Source organism: Heterodontus francisci, chromosome 36 (assembly GCF_036365525.1).
Source record: "Heterodontus francisci isolate sHetFra1 chromosome 36, sHetFra1.hap1, whole genome shotgun sequence".
Lineage (NCBI taxonomy): Eukaryota > Metazoa > Chordata > Chondrichthyes > Heterodontiformes > Heterodontidae > Heterodontus > Heterodontus francisci.
Window position 1 is genome coordinate 53,573,461 of NC_090406.1, and position 26,530 is coordinate 53,599,990.

A 26,530-nucleotide genomic window follows, 5' to 3' on the forward strand; every position below is an offset into this window, starting at 1 on the left:
GTCATCCGCGAACTTGCTGATCCTACCCCCCACATAGTCATCTATGTCGTTTATATAAATGACAAACAATAGGGAACCCAGCACAGATCCCTGTGGTACGCCACTGGACACTGGCTTCCAGTCTGTCATCACTCTGTCTCCTGCAGCTAAGCCAATTTTGAATCCACCTTATCAAAGTTACCTTGTATCCCATGTGCATTTGCTTTCTTGATAAGTCTCCCATGTGGGACCTTGTCAAAGGCTCTGCTGAAATCCATGTAAACTACATCAACTGCACTACCCTCATCTACACACCTGGTCACATGCTCAAAAATTCAATCAAATTTGTTTGGCGTGACCTCCCTTTGACAAAGCCATGCTGAATATTCCTAATCAAATTTTGCCTCTCCAAGTGGAGATAGATTCTCTCCTTCAGAATTTTCTCCAATAGTTTCCCTACCACTGACGTGAGACTCACTGGTCTGTAGTTCCCTGGCTTATCTCTACAACCTTTCTTAGCACTGCAGCCTCACAGCTCCAGCGACCTGGGTTCAATTCTGGGAACTGCCTGTGTAGAGTTTGCAAGTTCTCCCTGTGTCTGCGTGGGTTTTCTCCGGGTGCTCCGGTTTCCTCCCACAAGCCAAAAGACTTGCAGGTTGGTAGGTAAATTGGCCATTATAAATTGCCCCTAGTATAGGTAGGTGGTAGGGAAATATAGGGACAGGTGGGGATGTGGTAGGAATATGGGATTAGTGTAGGATTAGTATAAATGGGTGGTTGATGGTCGGCACAGACTCGGTGGGCTGAAGGGCCTGTTTCAGTGCTGTATCTCTAAACTAGACTAAACTAAATAGTGGGACCACATTAGCTGTTGTCTAGTCCTCTGGCACCTCCCCCGTGGCCAGAGAGGAATTAAAAATTAGGGTCAGAGCCCCTGCAATCTCCACCATCGCCTCCGACAGCATCCTGGGCCACAAATCATCCGGACCTGGAGATTTGTCCACTTTTAAGCCTTCCAAAACCTCAAATACCTTGTCACTCCCTATGACAATTTGCTCAAGAACCTCACAGTCTCTAAGTTCCATAGCTACATCCTCATTCTCTTGGGTGAAGACAGATGAGAAGTATTTGTTCAACACCCTACCAATGTCCTCTGGCTCCACCCACAAATTTCCCCCTTGGTCCCTAATGGGTTCTACTCTTTCCCTGGTTATCCCCTTCCCATTGATATAGAATATCTTGGAATTTTCCCTACTTTTACCAGCCAGAGCTTTCTCATATCCCCTCTTTGCTCTCCAAATTGCTTTCTTAAGCTCCATCCTACACTTTCTGTACTCCACTAATGCTTCTGTTGATTTGCTCTCCTTGTATTTGCTAAAAGCCTCTCTTTTGCTTCTCATCGGACCCTGAATGTTTCTGGTCATCCATGGTTCTTTGGACTTGTTGCTCCTACCTATTACCCTCGAGGGAACATGTTGGGCCTGTACCCTTCCCATTTCCTTTTTGAATGCCCCCACTGCTCTTCTGTAGATTTCCCGACAAGTAACTCTTTCCAGTCTACCTTGGCCAGATCCTGCCTTATTTTACTAAAATTCGCTCTCCCCCATTCAAAAACCTTTTTTTCCAACTTGTCTATTTCTTTCTCCGTAACAAGCTTAAATTGTACCATGTTGTGGTCACTATCACCAAAATGCTGCCCCACCAACACATCAACCACCTGTCCGGCTTCATTCCCCAGAATTAGGTCCAGCACTGCACCCTCCCTTGTCGGATCGGCTCCGCTCCACTCCCTCCAATTAATGTTGGGAAAGTTGAAATCACCTAATATAATTACCCTATTATTTTTACACACCTCTTCAAATTGCGCACATATTTGCTCCTCAATTTCCTGCTAACTATCTGGGGGTCTATAATAAACACCTAGCAATGTGGCTGTCCCTTTTTTATTCCTAAACTCTACCCATAAAGCTTCATTTGATGCCCCCTCCAAGATATCATGGAATGCCTTGCCTGGGGAAGTTGTTGAGTCAGAAACTTTAGGGACTTTCAAACGGCTTTTAGATAGGTATATGGATAAAGGAGAATGATGGGGTATAGATTAAATTGTCCTTGACAGAGGACAAAGGATCGGCACAACATCGTGGGCCGAAGGGCCTGTTCTGTGCTGTATTTTCTATGTTCTATGTTCTATGTTCTATATCATCTCTCCATACTCTGTCAAATGCTCTCAGACTCGCGGATGCTCCACAGTGTTTCCAGCCGCCGTTCCAGCTCTGAAACCCGAGCTTCCAGGAGCTGCAGCTGGACACACTTTCTGCACACATGCTGGTCCCGGAGACTGGAAATGTTCCTGGATTCCCACATGCAGCAAGAGGAGCAAACCACGGCTTTAAGCTCTCCTGTCATGACTAAACCCTTTAAATTTAAAACTTTAGAAGTCTATTATAATTTTTTTTTAAATCAACAAAGTCTTGCTAAAACAATGACTTACAATTCAAACCAGTTTGAAAAATACCCACCAGGACTTACCAGTCAGCTCCCCTCATTCTGAGGACAAGGAGGAAATGAAAGGAGCTCCTTGCTCCCTCCTCACCAAACTTCCACTTTAGCACCCAAATGCAACCCAAGTCAGCACTGGAAGATGGCCCACTTTGAGACTGACTGACTCTAGCCCCTGAAAACTGGTTTAAGTCAATTCTCTGATTAACAAGGTGCAGGTGCAAGCAGAGCCTGAGTGAATCCTGTTCAAAGCTGGTCTAAAAACTCACCTCCAATCCAAACAGCAACTGCTAATCTGCTAAATAAAAGACACGAGACTTAAGATAAAATTAACCCTTAATTACCCTTAGTCATCAAACTTCCACTTCAGCACTCGAATGCAACCCAAGTCAGCACTCCAGTGCAAAGGAGTGTCAATGTGAAATTGGATGGAGGGGGAAAGGGGTGACTATGAAATTGGGGGGAGGGGGAAGGAGTGCCTAGGAAATTGGAGGGAGGGGGAAGGAGTGTCGATGAAATTGGAGGGAGGGGGAAGGAGTGTCAGTGTGAAATTGGAGGGAGGGGGAAGGAGTGTCGATGAAATTGGAGGGAGGGGGAAGGAGTATCAGTGTGAAATTGGAAGGAGGGGGAAGGAGTGTCGATGAAATTGGAGGGAGGGGGAAGGAGTGTCGATGAAATTGGAGGGAGGGGGAAGGAGTGTCGATGAAATTGGAGGGAGGGGGAAGGAGTGCCTAGGAAATTGGAGGGAGGGGGAAGGAGTGTCAGTGTGAAATTGGAGGGAGGGGGAAGGAGTGTCAGTGTGAAATTGGAGGGAGGGGGAAGGAGTGTCGATGAAATTGGAGGGAGGGGGAAGGAGTGTCGATGAAATTGGAGGGAGGGGGAAGGAGTGTCGATGAAATTGGACGGAGGGGGAAGGAGTGTCGATGAAATTGGAGGGAGGGGGAAGGAGTGTCGATGAAATTGGAGGGAGGGGGAAGGAGTGTCTATGAAATTGGAGGGAGGGGGAAGGAGATTCTATAAATTGGAGGGAGGGGGAAGGAGTGTCGATGAAATTGGAGGGAAGGGGGAAGGAGTGTCTATGAAATTGGAGGGAGGGGGAAGGAGTGTCGATGAAATTGGAGGGAGGGGGAAGGAGTGTCGATTAAATTGGAGGGAGGGGGAAGGAGTACCTAGGAAATTGGAGGGAGGGGGAAGGAGTGTCGATGAAATTGGGGAGGGGGAAGGAGTGTCAGTGTGAAATTGGAGGGAGGGGGAAGGAGTGTCGGTGAAATTGGAGGGAGGGGGAAGGAGTGTCTATTAAATTGGAGGGAGGGGGAAGGAGTGTCGATGAAATTGGAGGGAGGGGGAAGGAGTGTCAGTGTGAAATTGGAGGGAGGGGGAAGGAGTGTCGGTGAAATTGGAGGGAGGGGGAAGGAGTGTCTATGAAATTGGAGGGAGGGGGAAGGAGTGTCGGTGAAATTGGAGGGAGGGGGAAGGAGTGTCTATGAAATTGGAGGGAGGGGGAAGGAGTGTCGATGAAATTGGAGGGAGGGGGAAGGAGTGTCGATGAAATTGGAGGGAGGGGGAAGGAGTGTCAGTGTGAAATTGGAGGGAGGGGGAAGGAGTGTCTATGAAATTGGAGGGAGGGGGAAGGAGTGTCAGTGTGAAATTGGAGGGAGGGGGAAAGAGTTTCTATAAATTGGAGGGAGGGGGAAGGAGTGTCAGTGTGAAATTGGAGGGAGGGGGAAAGAGTTTCTATAAATTGGAGGGAGGGGGAAGGAGTGTCAATGAAGTTGGAGGGAGGGGGAAAGAGTGTCAGTGTGAAATTGGAGGGAGGGGGAAGGAGTTTCTATAAATTGGAGGGAGGGGGAAGGAGTGTCAGTGTGAAATTGGAGGGAGGGGGAAAGAGTTTCTATAAATTGGAGGGAGGGGGAAGGAGTGTCAGTGTGAAATTGGAGGGAGGGGGAAAGAGTTTCTATAAATTGGAGGGAGGGAGAAGGAGTGTCTATAAATTGGAGGGAGGGGGAAGGAGTGTCTATAAATTGGAGGGAGGGGGAAAGAGTTTCTATAAATTGGAGGGAGGGGGAAGGAGTGTCTATAAATTGGAGGGAGGGGGAAGGAGTGTCTATGAAATTGGAGGGAGGGGGAAAGAGTTTCTATAAATTGGAGGGAGGGGGAAGGAGTGTCTATAAATTGGAGGGAGGGGGAAGGAGTGTCAGTGTGAAATTGGAGGGAGGGGGTAGGAGTGTCTATGAAATTGGTGGGAGGGGGAAAGAGTTTCTATAAATTGGAGGGAGGGGGAAGGAGTGTCTATAAATTGGAGGGAGGGGGAAAGAGTTTCTATAAATTGGAGGGAGGGGGAAGGAGTGTCTATAAATTGAGGGAGGGGGAAAGAGTTTCTATAAATTGGAGGGAGGGGGAAGGAGTGTCTATAAATTGGAGGGAGGGGGAAGGAGTGTCTATGAAATTGGAGGGAGGGAGAAAGAGTTTCTATAAATTGGAGGGAGGGGGAAGGAGTGTCTATAAATTGGAGGGAGGGGGAAAGAGTTTCTATAAATTGGAGGGAGGGGGAAGGAGTGTCTATAAATTGGAGGGAGGGGGAAGGAGTGTCTATGAAATTGGAGGGAGGGGGAAAGAGTTTCTATAAATTGGAGGGAGGGGGAAGGAGTGTCTATAAATTGGAGGGAGGGGGAAGGAGTGTCAGTGTGAAATTGGAGGGAGGGGGAAGGAGTGTCTATAAATTGGAGGGAGGGGGAAAGAGTTTCTATAAATTGGAGGGAGGGGGAAGGAGTGTCTATAAATTGGAGGGAGGGGGAAGGAGTGTCAGTGTGAAATTAGAGGGAGGGGGAAGGAGTATCTATGAAATTGGAGGGAGGGGGAAGGAGTGTCAGTGTGAAATTGGAGGGAGGGGGAAGGAGTGTCTATAAATTGGAGGGAGGGGGAAAGAGTTTCTATAAATTGGAGGGAGGGGGAAGGAGTGTCTATGAAATTGGAGGGAGGGGGAAAGAGTTTCTATAAATTGGAGGGAGGGGGAAGGAATGTCTATGAAATTGGAGGGAGGGGGAAAGAGTTTCTATAAATTGGAGGGAGGGGGAAGGAGTGTCAGTGTGAAATTGGAGGGAGGGGGAAGGAGTGTCAGCGTGAAATTGGAGGGAGGGGGAAGGAGTGTCAGTGTGAAGTTGGAGGGAGGGGGAAAGAGTTTCTATATATTGGAGGGAGGGGGAATGAGTGTCAGTGTGAAATTGGAGGGAGGGGGAAGGAGTGTCAGTGTGAAATTGGAGGGAGGGGGAAGGAGTGTCAGTGTGAAGTTGGAGGGAGGGGGAAAGAGTTTCTATAAATTGGAGGGAGGGGGAAGGAGTGTCTATGAAATTGGAGGGAGGGGGAAAGAGTTTCTATAAATTGGAGGAAGGGGGAAGGAGTGTCAGTGTGAAATTGGAGGGAGGGGGAAAGAGTTTCTATAAATTGGAGGGAGGGGGATGGAGTGTCAGTGTGAAATTGGAGGGAGGGGGAAGGAGTGTCAGTGTGAAATTGGAGGGAGGGGGAGGGAGTGTCAATGAAATTGGAGGGAGGGGGAAAGAGTTTCTATAAATTGGAGGGAGGGGGAAGGAGTGTCAGTGTGAAATTGGAGGGAGGGGGAAGGAGTGTCAATGAAATTGGAGGGAGGGGGAAAGAGTTTCTATAAATTGGAGGGAGGGGGAAGGAGTGTCAGTGTGAAATTGGAGGGAGGGGGAAAGAGTTTCTATAAATTGGAGGGAGCGGGAAGGAGTGTCAGTGTGAAATTGGAGGGAGGGGGAAAGAGTTTCTATAAATTGGAGGGAGGGGGAAGGAGTGTCAGTGTGAAATTGGAGGGAGGGGGAAGGAGTGTCAATGAAATTGGAGGGAGGGGGAAAGAGTTTCTATAAATTGGAGGGAGGGGGAAGGAGTGTCAGTGTGAAATTGGAGGGAGGGGGAAGGCGGGTCTATGAAATTGGAGGGAGGGGGAAGGAGTGTCAATGAAGTTGGAGGGTGGGGGAAAGAGTGTCAGTGTGAAATTGGAGGGAGGGGGAAAGAGTTTCTATAAATTGGAGGGAGGGGGAAGGAGTGTCAGTGTGAAATTGGAGGGAGGGGGAAAGAGTTTCTATAAATTGGAGGGAGGGGGAAGGAGTGTCAGTGTGAAATTGGAGGGAGGGGGAAGGAGTGTCAATGAAATTGGAGGGAGGGGGAAAGAGTTTCTATAAATTGGAGGGAGGGGGAAGGAGTGTCAGTGTGAAATTGGAGGGAGGGGGAAGGCGGGTCTATGAAATTGGAGGGAGGGGGAAGGAGTGTCAATGAAGTTGGAGGGAGGGGGAAGGAGTGTCAGTGTGAAGTTGGAGGGGGGGGAAGGAGTGTCAATGAAGTTGGAGGGAGGGGGAAAGAGTGTCAATGAAGTTGGAGGGAGGGGGAAAGAGTGTCAGTGTGAAATTGGAGGGAGGGGGAAGGAGTGTCAATGAAATTGGAGGGAGGGGGAAAGAGTTTCTATAAATTGGAGGGAGGGGGAAGGAGTGTCAGTGTGAAATTGGAGGGAGGGGGAAGGAGTGTCAATGAAATTGGAGGGAGGGGGAAAGAGTTTCTATAAATTGGAGGGAGGGGGAAGGAGTGTCTATAAATTGGAGGGAGGGGGAAAGAGTGTCTATAAATTGGAGGGAGGGGGAAGGAGTGTCTATAAATTGGAGGGAGGGGGAAGGAGTGTCTATGAAATTGGAGGGAGGGGGAAAGAGTTTCTATAAATTGGAGGGAGGGGGAAGGAGTGTCTATAAATTGGAGGGAGGGGGAAGGAGTGTCAGTGTGAAATTGGAGGGAGGGGGAAGGAGTGTCTATAAATTGGAGGGAGGGGGAAAGAGTTTCTATAAATTGGAGGGAGGGGGAAGGAGTGTCTATAAATTGGAGGGAGGGGGAAGGAGTGTCAGTGTGAAATTGGAGGGAGGGGGAAGGAGTGTCTATAAATTGGAGGGAGGGGGAAAGAGTTTCTATAAATTGGAGGGAGGGGGAAGGAGTGTCTATGAAATTGGAGGGAGGGGGAAAGAGTTTCTATAAATTGGAGGGAGGGGGAAGGAATGTCTATGAAATTGGAGGGAGGGGGAAAGAGTTTCTATAAATTGGAGGGAGGGGGAAGGAGTGTCAGTGTGAAATTGGAGGGAGGGGGAAGGAGTGTCAGCGTGAAATTGGAGGGAGGGGGAAGGAGTGTCAGTGTGAAGTTGGAGGGAGGGGGAAAGAGTTTCTATATATTGGAGGGAGGGGGAATGAGTGTCAGTGTGAAATTGGAGGGAGGGGGAAGGAGTGTCAGTGTGAAATTGGAGGGAGGGGGAAGGAGTGTCAGTGTGAAGTTGGAGGGAGGGGGAAAGAGTTTCTATAAATTGGAGGGAGGGGGAAGGAGTGTCTATGAAATTGGAGGGAGGTGGAAAGAGTTTCTATAAATTGGAGGGAGGGGGAAGGAGTGTCAGTGTGAAATTGGAGGGAGGGGGAAAGAGTTTCTATAAATTGGAGGGAGGGGGATGGAGTGTCAGTGTGAAATTGGAGGGAGGGGGAAGGAGTGTCAGTGTGAAATTGGAGGGAGGGGGAGGGAGTGTCAATGAAATTGGAGGGAGGGGGAAAGAGTTTCTATAAATTGGAGGGAGGGGGAAGGAGTGTCAGTGTGAAATTGGAGGGAGGGGGAAGGAGTGTCAATGAAATTGGAGGGAGGGGGAAAGAGTTTCTATAAATTGGAGGGAGGGGGAAGGAATGTCAGTGTGAAATTGGAGGGAGGGGGAAAGAGTTTCTATAAATTGGAGGGAGGGGGAAGGAGTGTCAGTGTGAAATTGGAGGGAGGGGGAAAGAGTTTCTATAAATTGGAGGGAGGGGGAAGGAGTGTCAGTGTGAAATTGGAGGGAGGGGGAAGGATTGTCAATGAAATTGGAGGGAGGGGGAAAGAGTGTCAATGAAGTTGGAGGGAGGGGGAAAGAGTGTCAGTGTGAAATTGGAGGGAGGGGGAAAGAGTTTCTATAAATTGGAGGGAGGGGGAAGGAGTGTCAGTGTGAAGTTGGAGGGAGGGGGAAGGAGTGTCAATGAAGTTGGAGGGAGGGGGAAAGAGTGTCAATGAAGTTGGAGGGAGGGGGAAAGAGTGTCAGTGTGAAATTGGAGGGAGGGGGAAGGAGTGTCAATGAAATTGGAGGGAGGGGGAAAGAGTTTCTATAAATTGGAGGGAGGGGGAAGGAGTGTCAGTGTGAAATTGGAGGGAGGGGGAAGGAGTGTCAATGAAATTGGAGGGAGGGGGAAAGAGTTTCTATAAATTGGAGGGAGGGGGAAGGAGTGTCAGTGTGAAATTGGAGGGAGGGGGAAGGCGGGTCTATGAAATTGGAGGGAGGGGGAAGGAGTGTCAATGAAGTTGGAGGGAGGGGGAAAGAGTGTCAGTGTGAAATTGGAGGGAGGGGGAAAGAGTTTCTATAAATTGGAGGGAGGGGGAAGGAGTGTCAGTGTGAAATTGGAGGGAGGGGGAAAGAGTTTCTATAAATTGGAGGGAGGGGGAAGGAGTGTCAGTGTGAAATTGGAGGGAGGGGGAAGGATTGTCAATGAAATTGGAGGGAGGGGGAAAGAGTGTCAATGAAGTTGGAGGGAGGGGGAAAGAGTGTCAGTGTGAAATTGGAGGGAGGGGGAAAGAGTTTCTATAAATTGGAGGGAGGGGGAAGGAGTGTCAGTGTGAAGTTGGAGGGAGGGGGAAGGAGTGTCAATGAAGTTGGAGGGAGGGGGAAAGAGTGTCAATGAAGTTGGAGGGAGGGGGAAAGAGTGTCAGTGTGAAATTGGAGGGAGGGGGAAGGAGTGTCAATGAAATTGGAGGGAGGGGGAAAGAGTTTCTATAAATTGGAGGGAGGGGGAAGGAGTGTCAGTGTGAAATTGGAGGGAGGGGGAAGGAGTGTCAATGAAATTGGAGGGAGGGGGAAAGAGTTTCTATAAATTGGAGGGAGGGGGAAGGAGTGTCAGTGTGAAATTGGAGGGAGGGGGAAGGCGGGTCTATGAAATTGGAGGGAGGGGGAAGGAGTGTCAATGAAGTTGGAGGGAGGGGGAAAGAGTGTCAGTGTGAAATTGGAGGGAGGGGGAAAGAGTTTCTATAAATTGGAGGGAGGGGGAAGGAGTGTCAGTGTGAAATTGGAGGGAGGGGGAAGGAGTGTCAATGAAGTTGGAGGGAGGGGGAAGGAGTGTCAGTGTGAAATTGGAGGGAGGGGGAAGGAGTGTCAATGAAGTTGGAGGGAGGGGGAAAGAGTGTCAGTGTGAAATTGGAGGGAGGGGGAAGGAGTGTCAATGAAGTTGGAGGGAGGGGGAAAGAGTGTCAGTGTGAAATTGGAGGGAGGGGGAAGGAGTGTCGATGAAATTGGAGGGAGGGGGAAGGAGTGTCGATGAAACTGGAGGGAAGGGGAAAGAATGTCAGAATGAAATTGGAGGGGTTGGAAGGAGTGTCCCATATCTCTTGAGAAGAAGCCCTGTATTTCAAATGTGGCAGATTCCTATTGCCTCTTGTCGCTGAAGAATCCCTGCATTGAGTGGTACTGATGCCTGCCGCATTTTAAGAAACCTTGAATGCCTGCAGAAATCTTATCTCTTTAAATAGGTCTTTTGCATCGAATGTATAACAGAGAACTGACACCACAGAACTACACCCCTGATGGAAGACCTATGTGAAGTTTTCTGCAGCTGAATTTCCTTGAATGCCTACCCATCGCCGTTTGTTCACCAACCTCGCCTGGAAGGACTTCTAGTGGCAACTAACTATTTGACTTTGGGACACCTCGCCAAACCAAAGGACTTCCTTCTGGATGTTTTCAGTAAAATGTTTCTTTTCACTCCTATGAAACAGCTGAAAACCAAAATCCTGTTTTTTCCAGTTAACCGTTTTTTTGGATGTGTGCATGAGGACCAGGGAAATAAGGAGCTTTAATAACTCAATTCGTATACAGATTCACTTCATTATTGGTTAAGACTTAGTTTTATAATGCATAGTTAATGTTGTTGATTAAAGAAATCTGGTTGGTGTGCTTTATTCTGGGGTCGAGTAGAGGATCTAATTGGCTCTTTTTGGTAAGTGGGAAAATTTATTGAGATGTTGTGACCCGTGGAGAAGTGGGACTGAATTAACAGTGCACTCCTCCCACCTTGATCGTAACACCATCTCTCTCCCTTGCATTGAGATTGATCATCTAATATTGTTTGATACACTCATGTGAAGCACCTTGGGGTGGTTTATTATATTAAAGGTGCTATATAAATGCAAGCTGTTGTTATTGAAGAACCACTAGATGTGGCAGCACAGTGGTATACAGTCAGAGAGGAGTGACCATGTGAGCATTCCACATTGACTCTGGACCCACTGATGTCTCACGGCATCAGGTCAAACACGGACAAGGAAACCTCCTGCTGATTACCACTTACCATCACCCCTCAGCTGCTGAATCTGTGCTCTTCCATGTTGAATATCACTAGGAGGAAGCACTGAGGGTAGCAAGGGTACAGAATCTACATGTCCGCACTAATCTTCCTGTCGCAGATGCATCTGTCCATGACAGAATTGGTATGAGCAATCACTCCTTGTGGCGACCAAGTCCCATCTTCACACTGAGGACACCCTCCATCGTGATGTGTGGCACTACCACTCAGCTAATTGGGATAGATTCAGAACAGATCTAGCAGCTAAAAATTTGGCCATCCATGAGAGACTGAGCCATCAGCAGCAGCAGGATTGTATTAAAGCTCACAGCCCAGCATATCCCTCACACTACCATTACCATTCGGCCAAGTGACCAAAAAAACTTGCATTTATGTAGCACCTTTCACGACCACTGGACATCTCAAAGGGCTTTACAGCCAATGAAGTATTTTGAAGTGTAGTCACTGGTGTACTGTAGGAAACACTGCAGCCAAATTATGTACAGCAAACTCCCACAAACAGCAATGTGATAATGACCAGGTCATCTGTTTTGTGATGTTGATTGAGGAATAAATATTGACCAGGACACCGGGGAGAACTCCCCTGCTCTTCTTCAAAATAGTGCCATGGGATCTTCTACATACACCCAAGCAGGCAGATGGGGCCTCAGTTTAAAGTCTTGCCTGAAAGACAGCACCTTAGAGAGTGCAGCACTCCTTCAGTACTGCACTACAGTGTCAGCCTTGCTTTTTTATGCCTGGGTTGAGACTCGTACCCAGAACCTTTTGATTTAGAGGTGAGAATGCTACTAACTCAGCCACAACTGCCATCAACCCTGGTGTTTGGAAGAGCTTGGCAGGAGCAGCACCAGATATACCTGCAAATGAGGTGCCAACCTGGTGAAGCGACAGGACTGAATCTAGAATCTTACAACACAGCAGGAAGCCATTTGATCCATTACACTTGTGCCAGCATTTGAAAGAGCTGTCTGATTTAGTTCCCTGAAAGTGGCAACACAGGTAGACAGGGTGGTGAAGAAGGCACATGGCATGCTTGCCTTCATTGGCCGAGGCATTGAGTACAAGAGTTGGGACGTCATGTTACAGTTGTACATAACGTTGGTTAGGCTGCATTTGGAGTACTGTGTGCAGTTCTGGTCGCCTACAGGAAAGATGTGATTAAGCTAGAGAGGGTGCAGAAAAGATTCACAAGCATGTTGCCTGGTTTGGTGGGCTTGAGTTATAAAGAGAGATTGGATAGGCTGGGTCTGTTTTCCCTGGACCGAAGGAGGCTGAGAGGGGACATGATAGAAGTATATAAAATTATGAGAGGCATAGATAGGGTAGATAGCCAGAGTCTGTTTCCCATGGTTGGGGTGACTAAAACTAGAGGGCATAGCTTTAAGGTGAGAGGGAGGAGGTTTCAAGGGGATCAAAGGGGTAAATTTTTCACACAAAGAATAGTGGGTATCTGGAATGAGCTGCCAGAGGAGGTGGTGGAGGCAGGAACAGTAGCGACATTTAAGAGGCATCTGGACAGGTACTTGAATGAGCAAGGCATAGAGGGATATGGAATTAATGCAGGCAGGTGGGATTAATATAGATAGGCATTATGGTCAGCATGGACGTGGTGGGCCGAAGGGCCTGTTTCTATGCTGTATGACTCTATGACACACCCCCAGTGCTTTCCCCCCTAACTCTGCATAATAGACCACTTCAAGTATGTGTCCCATGCCCCCCGCCCCTGCCCCCATTCCCCCCTCCCTGCCTCAATGCACCCCACTTGCACCCATTGGTTTATTGCCTGGAAAATCCTTACTAGCTTCCTGTTAACATTAGCACCACTGAGATCCGGAGTATTTGCACTTGTTTTCCATTTCTTATTTTAATGAATGTTTCTGCCTTGACCTTGGTCACTTCGTTCTAAATTAAAGAATTTTTATCACAAAACATAAAACACCAAATAAGTAACTAACACAATAACTATGGTATATAATGGGCTGGAATTTGCAGTGCCAATAACGGTGATGCGTTCAGAGTTTGCTGCTACTGGATGTGCATTGCAGTGTGCAAATCAAAATGTTGCGGTGGGTCAAGCACAGTGCTCCTGAGGCAAAAACCAGAAATGGTGGAAATACTCAGCAGGTCTGACAGCATCTGTGGAGAGAGAAGCAGAGTTGACGTTTCAGGTCAGTGACCCTTCATCAGAACAGTTCTGTGCTCCCGAGGGTTCGCTACTTCAATTGGCAAGTATGGAACCAATGCAAATTTGGGTCACTTACCTACTAATTATACTTTAAAATTTTAGACCTGGTATTTCCAGGTATAAAGGGGCCTCCTCTTAATTCACAAGTACTTAATGATGAGATAAATGCAAAATATTGCAGATGCTGAAATAAAAACAGAATATGCTGGAAATTCTCAACAGGGGCGGCACAGTGGCGCAGTGGTTAGCACCGCAGCCTCACAGCTCCAACGACCCGGGTTCAATTCTGGGTACTGCCTGTGTGGAGTTTGCAAGTTCTCCCTCTGTCTGCGTGGGTTTCCTCCGGGTGCTCCGGTTTCCTCCCACAGCCGAAAGACTTGCAGGTTAATAGATAAATTGGCCATTATAAATTGCCCCTAGTATAGGTAGGTGGTAGGGGAATATAGGGACAGGTGAGGATGTGGTAGGAATATGGGATTAGTGTAGGATTAGTATAAATGGGTGGTTAATGGTCGGCACAGACTCGGTGGGCCAAAGGGCCTGTTTCAGTGCTGTATCTCTAAATAAAAAAAAATAAAGGTCAGGCAGCATCTGTTCTGATGAAGGGTCACTGACCTGAAACGTTAACTCTGCTTCTCTCTCCACAGATGCTGCCAGACCTGCTGAGTATTTCTAGCATTTTTTGTTTTTATTTCAGATTTCCAGCATCTGCAGTATTTTGCTTTTAGTTAATCTTTCGAGTTGGATATGACTGTTCAGGTTCTGAAAAAGAGTCATATCCGACTCGAAACGTTAACTCTATTTCTCTGCAGACCTGCCAAGTATTTCCAGCACTGTTTTTATTTTCGATTGGCTCTGGAGCCTGCTTGCCTGTCTGACAATGACTGGTTCAAATTACACAGTGCAGAAAACATTGCATTACTTTGCAGCTGGCAGGATCAAATGACACATTGCAAGTTGGGCGCATCTTGTCCTCAAGATCTAGTCCAACTCACTTGTGTTGCAAATACACTAACTACTGTCAGTTTCCATGATTCTTTTCTGCCTCTACCAAAATGGCAGCCAATTCCTTGATAAGCAACCTGGACAGAAACTAGCAAGTATGCTATAATTCGGAATCTGGGGCTCCCACTCTATATTTATAAAACTTGCACGCCCCTGCCCAATGTACATAGGAAATTGACAGTCAGGAAAAGACGAGATGTTACCGCAAATCCCACGCCACACACACCAAGGCCGAAACAAATCCTTTATTAATCCTTTGCACCCTTCCTCTTTTCTCCGGGCCGGGCGGTGCTGCGCATGCCCAGTGCTGAGTTGCTGGTCAATAAGAGTGGGCTCCAGAGCATAGGGCATTCTGGGGAAGGGCGCTGTCATTTCATAGAGTCATCAAGTCATTTACTATGCACAAGAGGCCTTCGGCCCATTGAGTCAATGCTGGCCCTCCACGGAGATATGCAGACAGTCCCACCTCTATTTATGAAGCCCAAGATCCCATATGCTTTACTAACCACTCTCTCAATATGTCCAGCCACCTTCAAAGATCGATGTACATGCAGCCCAGGGACCTCTGTTCCTGCACACTCTTTAGAACTGTCATTTTGCAGGCAGTTCACAGCATCCTCACAGCCTAGCAGAATGGGCCGACAGGTGGCAGATGGAATTTACGAACATACATACGAATTAGGAGCAGAAGTAGGCCATTCAGCCCCTCTAGCCTGTTCTGCCATTCAATAAGATCATGGCTCATTTGTGTCTTGAATTCCACTATCCTGTCCACCCCCGATAAACTTTGATTTCCTTCCCGAACAAGAATCTATTTACCCCGCCTTAAAAATTATTCAATGACCCCGCCTCCACCACCTTCTGAGGCAGAGAATTTCAAAGTCACACAACCCTCTGAGAGAAAATAATTCTCCTCATCTGTGTCCTAAAAGGGTGTCCCCTAATTTTAAAACCATGCCCCCTAGTTCTGGACGCCCCCACAAGTAGAAACATCCTTTCCACATCCAACTTGTCAAGACTGTTCAGGATCGTATATACTTCAATCAAGTCATTGAGTCATACAGCACAGAAACAGGCTCTTCGGCCCATCATGTCTGTGCTGGCCATCAAACACCTATCTATTCTAATCCCATTTTCCAGCACTTGGCCCACAGCCTTGTATGCTATGGCGTTTCAAGTGCTCATCCAAATACTTCTTAAATGTTGTGAGCGTTCCTGCCTCTACCATCTCTTCAGGCAGTGTGTTCCAGATTCCAACTACCCTCTGGGTGAAAACATTTTTCCTCAAATCCCCTCTAAACCTCCTGCCCCTTTCCTCAAATTTATGCCCCCTGATTATTGACACCTCCGCTAAGGGAAAAAGTTTCTTCCTTTCTAATCTATCAATGCCCCTCATAATTTTGTATACCTCAATCATGTCCCCCCTCAGCCTTCTCTACTCTAAGGAAAACAACCTTAGCCTTTTCAGTCTCTCTTCATAGCTGAAATGCTCCAGCCCAGGCAACATCCTGGTGAATCTCCGTTGCACCCTCTCCAGTGCAATCACATCCTTCCTATAGTGTGGTGACCAGAATTGTATACAGTACTCCAGCTGTGGCCTAACTAGCATTTTATACAGCTCCATTATAACCTCCCTGCTCTTATATTCTGTGCCTCGGCTAATAAAGGCAAGTATCCCATATGCCTTCCGAACCACCTTATCTACGCGTGCTGCTGTCTTCAGTGATCTATGGACTAGCACACCAAGGTCCCTCTGACCTTCTGTACTTCCTATGGTCCTACCATCCATTGTATATTCCCTTGTTTTGTTAGTCCTCCCAAAATTGCATCACCTCACACTTCTCAGGATTAAATTCCATTTGCCACAGCTCCGCCCATCTTACCAGCCCATCTATATCGTCCTGTAACCTAAGGCTTTCCTCCTCACTATTTACGGCACCACCAATTTTCATGTCATCTGCAAACTTACTGATCATACCTCCTATATTCACGTCTAAATCATTAATGTCTCCCCTCACTCTTCCAATTTCCAGTGAAAATAAGCCCAGTCTGTTCAACCTTTCCTCATAGACAACCCGCTCATTCCAGGTATCAATCTAGTAAACTTCCTTTGAACTGCCTCCAGTGCATTCACATCCTTCCTTAAATAAGGAGAACAAAATTGCACACAGTATTCGAGATGTACTCTCACCAATGCCCTGTATAACTGAAGTATAAATTCCTTACTTTTATTTTCAATTCCTTTCATAATAAAGAATAGCATTCTGTTAGCCTTCTTTATTACTTGCTGTACCTGTATACTAACTTATTGTGACTCTTGCACTAGAACACGTAGATCACTCTGCACCTCGGAATTCTGCAGTTGTTCTCCGTTTAAGAAATCCTCTGCTTTTTTAAAATTCTTCCTGCTAAAGTGAACATCTGCAAATTTAGCTACCATCTCATCGCTCCCCTCATCTAAGTCATTGATGTAAATTGTAAAATGTTGAGGCCCCAGTACAGACCCCTGCGGGACTCCACTCGTCACATCCTGCCATTCAGAAAAGCACCCATTTCTGCATACTCTGTCAGCCAGCCAATCTTCTATCCAGGCTAATATGTTACCCCCTACACCATGAGCTCCTACTTTGCATAAAAACCTTTTCTATGGCACCTTGTCAAATGCCTTCTGGAAATCCAAGTACAGTACGTCAACAGGCTCCCTTTTATCTACAGCACATGTTACTCCTTCAAAGATCTCCAATAAATTGTGTTACGATCAGGTGAGAAAGGTATCTCGGGGTCTTTCTCAGCCTTCACCTGGTCTTATTGTAACAGGGTTTTATTTTTAAACACACTGTGTTTTGAGCTCCCCTTTGGTGAATCCTTGTTCACCACTTGCCAATTAACAGGCTTTCTTCGGTTTAAAGAAAAAATGTGAAATTTATTAAAACTTAAACTCTAATACGGTTAATGCCTACGGATAAAGACGCGCCCCACGCTAGCATATGTGCTTCCAAATAGAGACAGAAAAGTGCAGAAGAAAAGATAAGTAGAGAAGTTTAAGGCAATCTCTGAAAATGGGTTTTTGTAACTGTGCTTTGAGCTCGCTGTAGTCCTTGCTTGTAGATAGATATTGCTTTTCATTGGGGCCTGGTATTCTTCTTAAACCTTGTTCACTGTAGGAGACTTTCCTCTCTTGGGGTTCATATGGCTTCACTGGATTTCAAAGCTGGTGAGAATGAGATGAGAGCAGACAGGTGAATGTTCTCAGTCTAGGAGAAAAGAGCTTTCTGACAGTTTAAAACTCTGTTTGTGTATTCAGCCATCTTAGTAGTTAGCCTGGAATGCGAACTCCTCCACCTTCAACATTTGCTAACCAAAAGTCCATTGTGGATTGAATTTGAGCACCGTCTGTAAATATGCAAATGTCCTTCTGGTGTTTCTTTCTTTTAAAAAGCAAGTTCTTTCTTTACTCCGGTAACAGTTTAAAAATCAATGTTCATGTGGCAAAATTAATGTGTCTCATTCTTGGTGGGTGGGACCCTGCATGACAATTGGTTAAACATGATTTCCCTTTCACAAAGCCATGATGACTATTCCCGATTACCTTGCTATAATAAAAGCAAAATACTGCAGATGCTGGAAATCTGAAATAAAAACAAAAAGTGCTGGAAAATATTCAGCCGGTCTGGCGACATCTGTGGAGAGAGAAGGAGAGTTAATGTTTCAGGTCAGAACTGGTTACCGTTCAGCAAAACTGATTACCTTGCGATTTTCTAAGTGCCCAGCTACAGCCTCCTTAATGATCGATTCTAACACCTTCCCCACAACAGTCGTCAAGCTAACTGGCCTATAGTTACCTGTTTTCTGCCTTCTCCCCCCTTGAATTTGGTTATATTTGCTATTTTCCAGTCTGATGGAACCTTTCCAGAATCTAGCGAATTTTGAAAAATTAACACCAATGCATCTACTACCTCATAAGCAACCTGTTTTAAGACCTTAGGATGAAGCCTAATACAAGTTTGAGATGATGCACTTTGGTAGAAGGAAAAGGGAGAGGCAATACATATTTAATGGCTTAGAGGTATTGTTTGGCCCCCACTGGAGTATTACGTCCTGTTCTGGTCACCACATTTCAAGAAGGATGTGAGGGTGTAGAACTGAGCAGAACGGCATGACACTATGCTTGATGGGAAATGTAGCCAAGTTAGGAATAGTAGCTTTGCTGAGCTTTGATAGTATGCTTTAAGTTTGTAGAAACTGCAATGAAATAGTTAAAAGTAAATGTTGATGATGTGAAAGTGTGTAGACTAGCCTACGCCAGTAATTATAAGGACATCTGTTCCTTTATGGCATGATTGGGTAGCTCCTTGTGGTTTGGAACAAAGGACTCTTGTAAAATACGTGCTGTCCATCCCTGTGTGATTGATGATAAGGAATGTAGGACCCCTCTTATCAGTGTATACAACCGCTGCTTTTGGGTAACTGCAGACTACACGAAGCACTCAGGAATGCAAGCTTGATAAAGATAGCAGGATGCGCCGCAATTAACTGTCACAAGGTAGAGACAGAACTCATGATGAATGTGGGGAGTGAGACCAGAATGTTCGTTGATGACTTCTCTGCTTTTGCTAATTTATCTTGCTTGTCTGCTTTCTTTTATCTTGCTTGTGCAAAACAATATTATATCAGTAACAAGTATGTATTGAGAATGGAGTGTATTGTTAACCTCAATAACAGATGTACTGCACGTTATCACGTGGTTGAAAGTTGAATTGTACCGCACTGATTGGTTAAACAAGGAGGTGTAGCATGAATCTTAATATATAAACAGTAGTATCTGTATCACGAACGGTCACTTACTCTGGTGGACCCGACAGACTCTGTTGGAGTCAGTGCCGCTGTGTCAGAGTAAGTCCGCCGGCTAATGCGCAAATAAAGTAGTTGATTTTACCTACACATCCGACTCGGTATATTTACTGAACCAGACTGAAGGCAAAAAGAACTCAGATTGTCAAGGGTCCTTGAGAGGGTGCAGAGGAGATTTACCAGAATGGTTCCAGGGATGGAGGATTTTAGTTACAAGGTCAGGTTGAAAAAACTGGGTTTGTTTTGTTTAGAACAAAGGAGATTGAGGGGAGATTTAATAGAGGTGTACACGATTATGACAGGCTTAGATAAGTTTGACATTAACAAATGGCACAAAGACCAGAGGAGACAGATTGAAAGTTTTGGGCAAAAGTTGCAGAGGGAACATGAGGAAGCAGGATAAAGCTGGTAAAATAGGCAGAGCAGTGGCAAATGGAATTTAATCCTGAGAAGTGTGAGGTGATGCATTTTGGGAGGACTAACAAAACAATGATGGTAGGACCCTAGGAAGTACAGAGGGTCAGAGGGACCTTTTTTTACTTTTTCTTTTTTTTTTGTCGAGGGGCCCCCTTTATATACATATTCCTCAGGCCCCCTTTATATACATATTTTTCAAAATAACTTTATTAAAAAAAAACAGATAAATAAACAAAAAACTCAAATTAAAATGCCATTCTCGGTGTCGACAATGCAGTCCAGTCCCTGCGGTGCCCACCGGTCGTGGAAGGCCTCAAACGTACCAGCGGGTCAGAGGGACCTTGGTGTACTTGTCCGTAGATCACTGAAGGCAGCAGCACAGCTGGATAAGTTGGTTAGGAAGGCATATGGGATACTTGCCTTTATTAGCTGAGGCACAGAATATAAGAGCAGGAAGGTTATGTTAGAGCCGTATAAAATGCTAGTTAGGCCACAGCTGGAGTACTGTGTACAGTTCTGGGCACCACACTACAGGAAGGATGTGATTGCACTAGAGAGGGTACAGAGGAGATTCACCAGGATATTGCCTGTGCTGGAGCATTTCGGCTAAGAAGAGAGACTGAAAAGGCTAGGGTTGTTTTCCTTAGATTAGAGAAGGCTGAGGGGGACAAGATTGAGGTATACAAAATTATGAGGGGCATTGATAGATTAGATAGGAAGAAACTTTTTCCTTTAGCGGAGGGGTCAATAACCAGGGGGCATAGATTTAAGATAAGGGGCAGGAGGTTTAGAGGGTATTTGAGGAAACATTTTTCACCCAAAGGGTAGTTGGAATCTGGAACACACTGCCTGAAGGGGTGCTGGAAGCAGGAACCCTCACAACATTTAAGAAGTATTTAGATGAGCACTTGAAACACCATAGAATACAAGGTCAAGTGCTGGAAAATGGGATTAGAATAGATAGGTGCTTGATGGCCAGCACAGACACGATGGGCCGAAGGGCCTGTTTCTGTGCTGTATAACTCTATGACTCGAAGCACTTTTTTTAGTGCTATAGAGTCATAGAGTTATACAGCACAGAAACAGACCCTTCGGCCCATTGCGACCATGGTGGCCATCATGCACCTAACTATTCTAATCCCATTTTCCAGCACTTGGCCTGTACTTTATGCAACGTATGGTAATGACCTGGAACTCGCTGCTCACCAGGGTGTAGATGTGGAGATAATAAATGCCATCAAGAGGAAGTTGGATGACCACCTGAGAGATATAATCTATGATATGATTTATGGGTGGCACAGTTTAGTTTAGTTTAGTTTAGAGATACAGCACTGAAACAGGCCCTTGAGCCCACCGAGTCTGTGCCGACCATCAACCACCTATTTATACTAATCCTACACTAATCCCATATTCCTACCACATCCCCACCTGTCCCTATATTTCCCTACCACCTACCTATACTAGGGGCAGCACAGTGGCGCAGTGGTTAGCACCGCAGCCTCACAGCTCCAGCAACCTGGGTTCGATTCTGGGTACTGCCTGTGTGGAGTTTGCAAGTTCTCCCTGTGTCTGCGTGGGTTTCCTCTGGGTGCTCCGGTTTCCTCCCACATGCCAAAGACTTGCAGGTTGGTAGGTAAATTGGCCATTGTAAATTGCCCCTCGTATAGGTAGGTGGTAGGGAAATATAGGGACAGGTGGGGATGTGGTAGGAATATGGGATTAGTGTAGGATTAGTATAAATGGGTGGTTGATGGTCGGCACAGACTCGGTGGGCCGAAGGGCCTGTTTCAGTGCTGTATTTCTAAATAAAAAAATAAATAAATATAAGCTTTTAGGACCATGGGGATCGAGCTGGGGAATGGGACTGACTGCATAGCTCCTTGGAGAGCTGGCATGGACTCAATGGGCCGAATGGCCTCCTTCTGTGCTGTAAATGATTCTATGAATTTTTTTCACTTGGAGATTGTTTCTAAAACCTGACCCGCGACTAATGTTGAACTCCTGATGAATTCAGTTTGATCATTCGGGTAAAATGTAAAACTTAGCTGTCGGAAGGTGACTAACAGCAGCTGCAGGAACCTGCATGTAGAGCAGGGAGGGAGCAGGGTGAGAATAGATATTGACTCCAATAGATAATGAAATAGTTTGTTTAATATTGAAAGGGTCAGTTTGAGTTAATCCTGATCTGATTCAGTTCTGATAAAAAGTCACTGATCTGAAACATTAACTTACTCTCTTTCTCTCTCCACAGATGCTGCCAGACCTGCTGAGTATTTGCAACAGTTCCAGTATTTATTTGTTAATTGGTGTTTGATTGACAGGGATTCAGGCCAATCATCCTGTCAGAAAACCCGCCTCCAGTGTGGAGATTGACAGGCAATCGGAGCAATCGTAAAGGGTAAGGATGATGACGTCAGGATCACCGCTAGCCAATGGCAGTGAGCGGGAGGCGGGATTTCCGTTTGTGGCTCAGCCAGACTCGATGCCTGATTTGTCTTTGTCTCTGCTCCTGTGAATGGAGCCGGGAGCCAGCGGCTCTTTCCAGCTTTATTTAGCATCAAATATTGTACAATTATCAAAAAATAAAGATATTTCTAAATTTGCGACGAAAATTGGATCTTGTGAACTCGAGCAAGTAATTGTGAGTGAATATATTTTCAGCAGAGGCTGCGGGAGGGGCTATGTATCCTTTGTTGCTGTTTGCAATGGGAGGCTGAGGCTGGGGGAGTGGAGGCAGTGAGGGAGTGGAGGCTGAGGCAGTGAGGGAGTGGAGGCTGAGGCAATGAGGGACCAGGTGCTGAGGCAAATGGGATTAGGTAGACAGGTCAGGTGTTTTAATGCATCGGTGCAGACTCGATGGGCCGAAGGGTCTCTTCTGCACTGTATTATTCTGTGATTGTGTAAGGGAGCGGGTACTGAGGCAGTGAGAAACCGGGAGCGGAGGCTGAGACTGGGAGGGGCGGAGGCTGAGGCAGCGAGGGATCGGAGGCTGAGGCAGTGAGGGATCGGAGGCTGAGGAAGCGGGGCATCAGTGGCTGAGGCAGAGGAGGACCGGGTGCTGAGGCAGCGAGGGAGCAGAGGCTGAGGCAGCGAGGGACCGGGTGCTGAGGCAGTGAGTGACCTGCTGCTGAGGCAGCGAGTGACTGGGTGCTGAGGCAGCGAGGGAGCGGAGGCTGAGGCAGCGAGGGACTGGGTGCTGAGGCAATGAGTGACCTGCTGCTGAGGCAGCGAGGGAGCGGAGGCTGAGACAGCGAGGCAGCGAGGGACCGGGTGCTGAGGCAGTGAGTGACCTGCTGCTGAGGCAGCGAGTGACTGGGTGCTGAGGCAGCGAGGGAGCGGAGGCTGAGGCAGCGAGGGACTGGGTGCTGAGGCAATGAGTGACCTGCTGCTGAGGCAGCGAGGGAGCGGAGGCTGAGACAGCGAGGCAGCGAGTGAGCGGGTGCTGAGGCAGCGAGGGACCAGGTGCTGAGGCAGCGAGGGACCAGGTGCTGAGGCAGTGAGTGACCTGCTGCTGAGGCAGCGAGGGAGCGGAGGCTGAGACAGCGAGTGAGCGGGTGCTGAGGGCAGCGAGGGAGCGTAGGCTGAGGCAGCGAGGGAGTCGAGGCTGCAGCAGCGAGGGACCCGGTGCTGAGGGAGCGGAGGCTGAGGCAACGAGGGACCGGGTGCTGAGGCAGTGAGTGACCTGCTGCTGAGGCAGTGAGTGACCCGCTGCTGAGGCAGCGAGGGAGCGGAGCCTGCGGCAGCGAGGGACCCGGTGCTGAGGGAGCGGAGGCTGAGGCAACGAGGGACCGGGTGCTGAGGCAGTGAGGGAGCGGAGGCTGAGGCAGTGAGTGACCCGCTGCTGAGACTGGGAGGGAGCAGAGGCTTTGACGGAGAGATTGGAGGCTGAGATAGTCCAGATCAGCAGCCTTGCAGTGGCACAGCTTTTATGGCAAAAGGCTGTGTCTGTACCTGTGCATTCTTGTCACTGCAGCCTTTTTGAACTCTATTACTGTTATTTAAGCCATATACTAAATCCCTTTTCATTTTTGGAACACCAAAAAGGATTGCATTTTTATCGCGCACTTGCACACCTCAGGACATCCCAAAGTGCTTTACAGTCAATGAAATAATTTTGAAGTGTGTTTCTGTTGAAATGTAGCAGCCAATTTGTGCACAGCAAGCTGCCACAAACAGCAAGTGCTAATCTGTTTTAGTGATGTTGATTGAGGGAATAATTATTGTCTAGGTCACCTGCTTTTATTCAAACAGTATCATGGGATCTTCTACATCCACCTGAGGGGAAAGACAGGTCTTATCCAAGAAACAGCACTTGACAGTGCAGCATGTCCTCAGTATTGCACTGGAGCGTCAGCTTGGATTGCTGTATTCAAGTCTTGGAGTGGGACTTGAATCCACACCCTTCTGACTCAGAGGTGAGAGTGCTGCCCACAGAGCCACAGCTGACATGTTTTATAGAACTGTGCTTAAAAGTTTCTGCATGTTTCTTTTAAAATATTCTCTGGCCCATCCATCCTTTTAGAACGCTTTTCAGGACAGGCCAACTCTACATTTGGGTCCATGACAATTGGCTTCAATGTCACTGGGCTAAAGTAAGAAAACCTGCCAGAGTTCCTGCAACTGTTGATGATGGTGCGCCAGGCTAGATAGTGCACAGTGGAAATTCCATTCCCTCTGCAATCAAACATCCCGACATTAGTTACAGTCTAGGTTCATGCATGAAGGATGGTCAGAAGCGGTGTTGTTGGAGCTGTCCCTTAGCCCGAATCAGCGCCTTCAGGAGGGAAGGGCAAAGTAGTAGTAATTGGATTGAAGAGTGCTGATTCCAAACGCTGACAATGCAAAGAGGGAGAGTATGTGGCGCAGGAGATTTACAGCTTAGGAGGAACACAACAGAAAATGCTCTGATGAAAGGCCACAGACCTGAAATGTTAACTCTGTTTCTCTTTCCACAGATGCTGAGTATTTCCAGCACTTTGTTTTTATTTTAGAAAAAAATATTACACAGAAACTTGAACTGTGTTCTAAATTTCTGCTCTGTCCTTACATTAATGACTTTTGTAAACTCACTTGACAGGATATTAGAAATGGAAGATTTACAGACAGGAAGCTCAAATCAAACATCACATCAAAATCTGCCAGAGCCGCTCGATTCACCAGGACCTGAACATCATTGGTTATTGACTTTGGAAGAGAAGCACACCATTCGGAGGGGGCAGAAACCATACACATGTTCTGTTTGTGGAAGAACCTTCAGCCGGTCGTTCAATTTGGAAAGGCACAAGCGAAACCACACTGGGGAGCAACCCTACAAATGTGGGGACTGTGGGAAGGGATTTAGCTATCCTTCAGAGTTAGAAACTCATCGACGTAGCCACACGGGGGAGAAACCATTTGCCTGCTCCACATGTGGAAAGAGATTCAGTCAGTTGTCCAGTCTGCAGACGCACCAGGGGGTTCATACTACAGAGAAGCCGTTCGCTTGCTCATTGTGTGGGAAGGGGTTCATTCGGCCGGCCTACCTGGAAATCCATCGACGCAGTCACACTGGAGAGAGGCCTTTTACCTGTTCTGTGTGTGGGAAGGGATTCACTCAGTCTTCCCACCTGATGACACACCAGCGAGTGCACACTGGGGAGAGGCCATTCTCCTGTTCTGTGTGTGCAAAAAGATTTACTCAGTTGTCCAGCCTGCTGGCACATCAGCGAGTTCACACGGGAGAGAGGCCGTTCACCTGCTCCGAGTGTGGAAAAGGATTCAAAACCCTCCCCAGGCTGGAAACTCATCAACGCAGTCACAGTATGGAGAAACCGGTCATCTGCTCGGTGTGTGGGAAGGGATTTAATTGCCCAGCTCATCTTGAAATTCATCAACGCAGTCACACTGGGGAGAGGCCTTTCAGCTGCTCTGTTTGTGAAAAGAGATTCATTTGTTCATCCCACTTGATGAAACACCAACGCATTCACACTGGGGAGAGGCCGTTTAGCTGCTCTGTGTGTGGAAAGAGATTCAATTGTGCATCCTACCTGGAAATTCATCGACGCAGTCACACCGGGGAGAGGCCGTTCACCTGCTCCATTTGTGGGAAGGGATTCACTTGTTCCTCCAACCTGCTGACACACCAGCGAGTTCACACCGGGGAGGGTCCCTTCACTTGCACTATGTGTGGGAAGGGATTCAAGACCCTGTCCAAGCTCGAAACTCATCGACACATTCACACTGGGGAGAGGCCATTCACCTGCTCTGTGTGTGGCAAGGAATTCAATTACCCATCCCAGCTGGAAACTCATCGACGCAGTCACACTGGGGAGAGGCCATTCACCTGCTCTGTGTGTGGGAAGGGATTTACTCGATCATACCACCTGCTCATACACCAGCGCGTTCATTCTGGAGAGAGGCCGTTTAAATGTTCTGTGTGTGGAAAGGGATTCACTTGTTCACCTGACCTGCTGAGACACCAGCGAGCTCATGTGTGATGGCACTGAGTGTATTTTGCTGCTGTTCCTGTGAATCACATTTAGGACTGAACCATGTTCACTTTGGCTTTATTTCTGCTGATGTGAATAACCCCTAGAATAGGGCTGCATTTTAAAATTCTGGATCATGGTCAATAAATCAGCTTTGTTCTAAACATATGGTTTTTTGCCAACGGCCAAGATGAATTTCTACTCCAGTATCTCTGCTTTAGGAAACTACTGCCACATGGCATAAAGATTTCTCAGCAGAGGTTTGCATATATAAAACTTCAAAACATATGATGGCAAATGCTGTAAAACTAGTTATTTTTGTGCTAATTTTTTATGGGACCTGCTGACTTTGCAAATAAGACAAGAGCTGCAATGTGCCTGTGAGAGCTGCTGTTACTGATCTTTCCCCTTAAATCAGTGACTGGACTGAAATGCTAATTTAATTTCGACATCAATCTTTGGTACAAAATATAAACTTGGGTTTTGATTTTTTTAAAATCTCAAACAGTGCTGACTGCTTCTTTGCATATCTTTTAGAAGAATGAGAGGTGTTCTTATTGAAACATAAGATTCTGAGGGGGCCTGACAGGGTAGATGCTGAGGATATTTCCCCTTGTGGGGTGTAAACCGTGGCACGGAGTCAACTCCCCCTTGGCCCCTTTATTCCCTTCATCCACTTGATCCTGGCTGTCACGTGGGACTAAGTCCTCTTAATTCA

At 47.0% G+C, this 26,530-nt stretch overlaps 1 protein-coding gene across 1 annotated transcript in view; it reads left to right on the forward strand.

Annotated features, from left to right (window-relative positions):
* Positions 1 to 26,287, forward strand: part of LOC137351488 (zinc finger protein 271-like) — a 40,594-nt gene extending 14,307 nt beyond the window's left edge. The window contains exons 4-5 of the mRNA XM_068015936.1: positions 21,667 to 21,743; positions 24,423 to 26,287. Coding sequence (XP_067872037.1) covers positions 21,667 to 21,743; positions 24,423 to 25,821 — 1,476 coding nt within the window. The 3' untranslated portion in view covers positions 25,822 to 26,287. The remainder of the gene's footprint in view (positions 1 to 21,666; positions 21,744 to 24,422) is intronic.
* Positions 26,288 to 26,530: the final 243 nt, after the last annotated feature.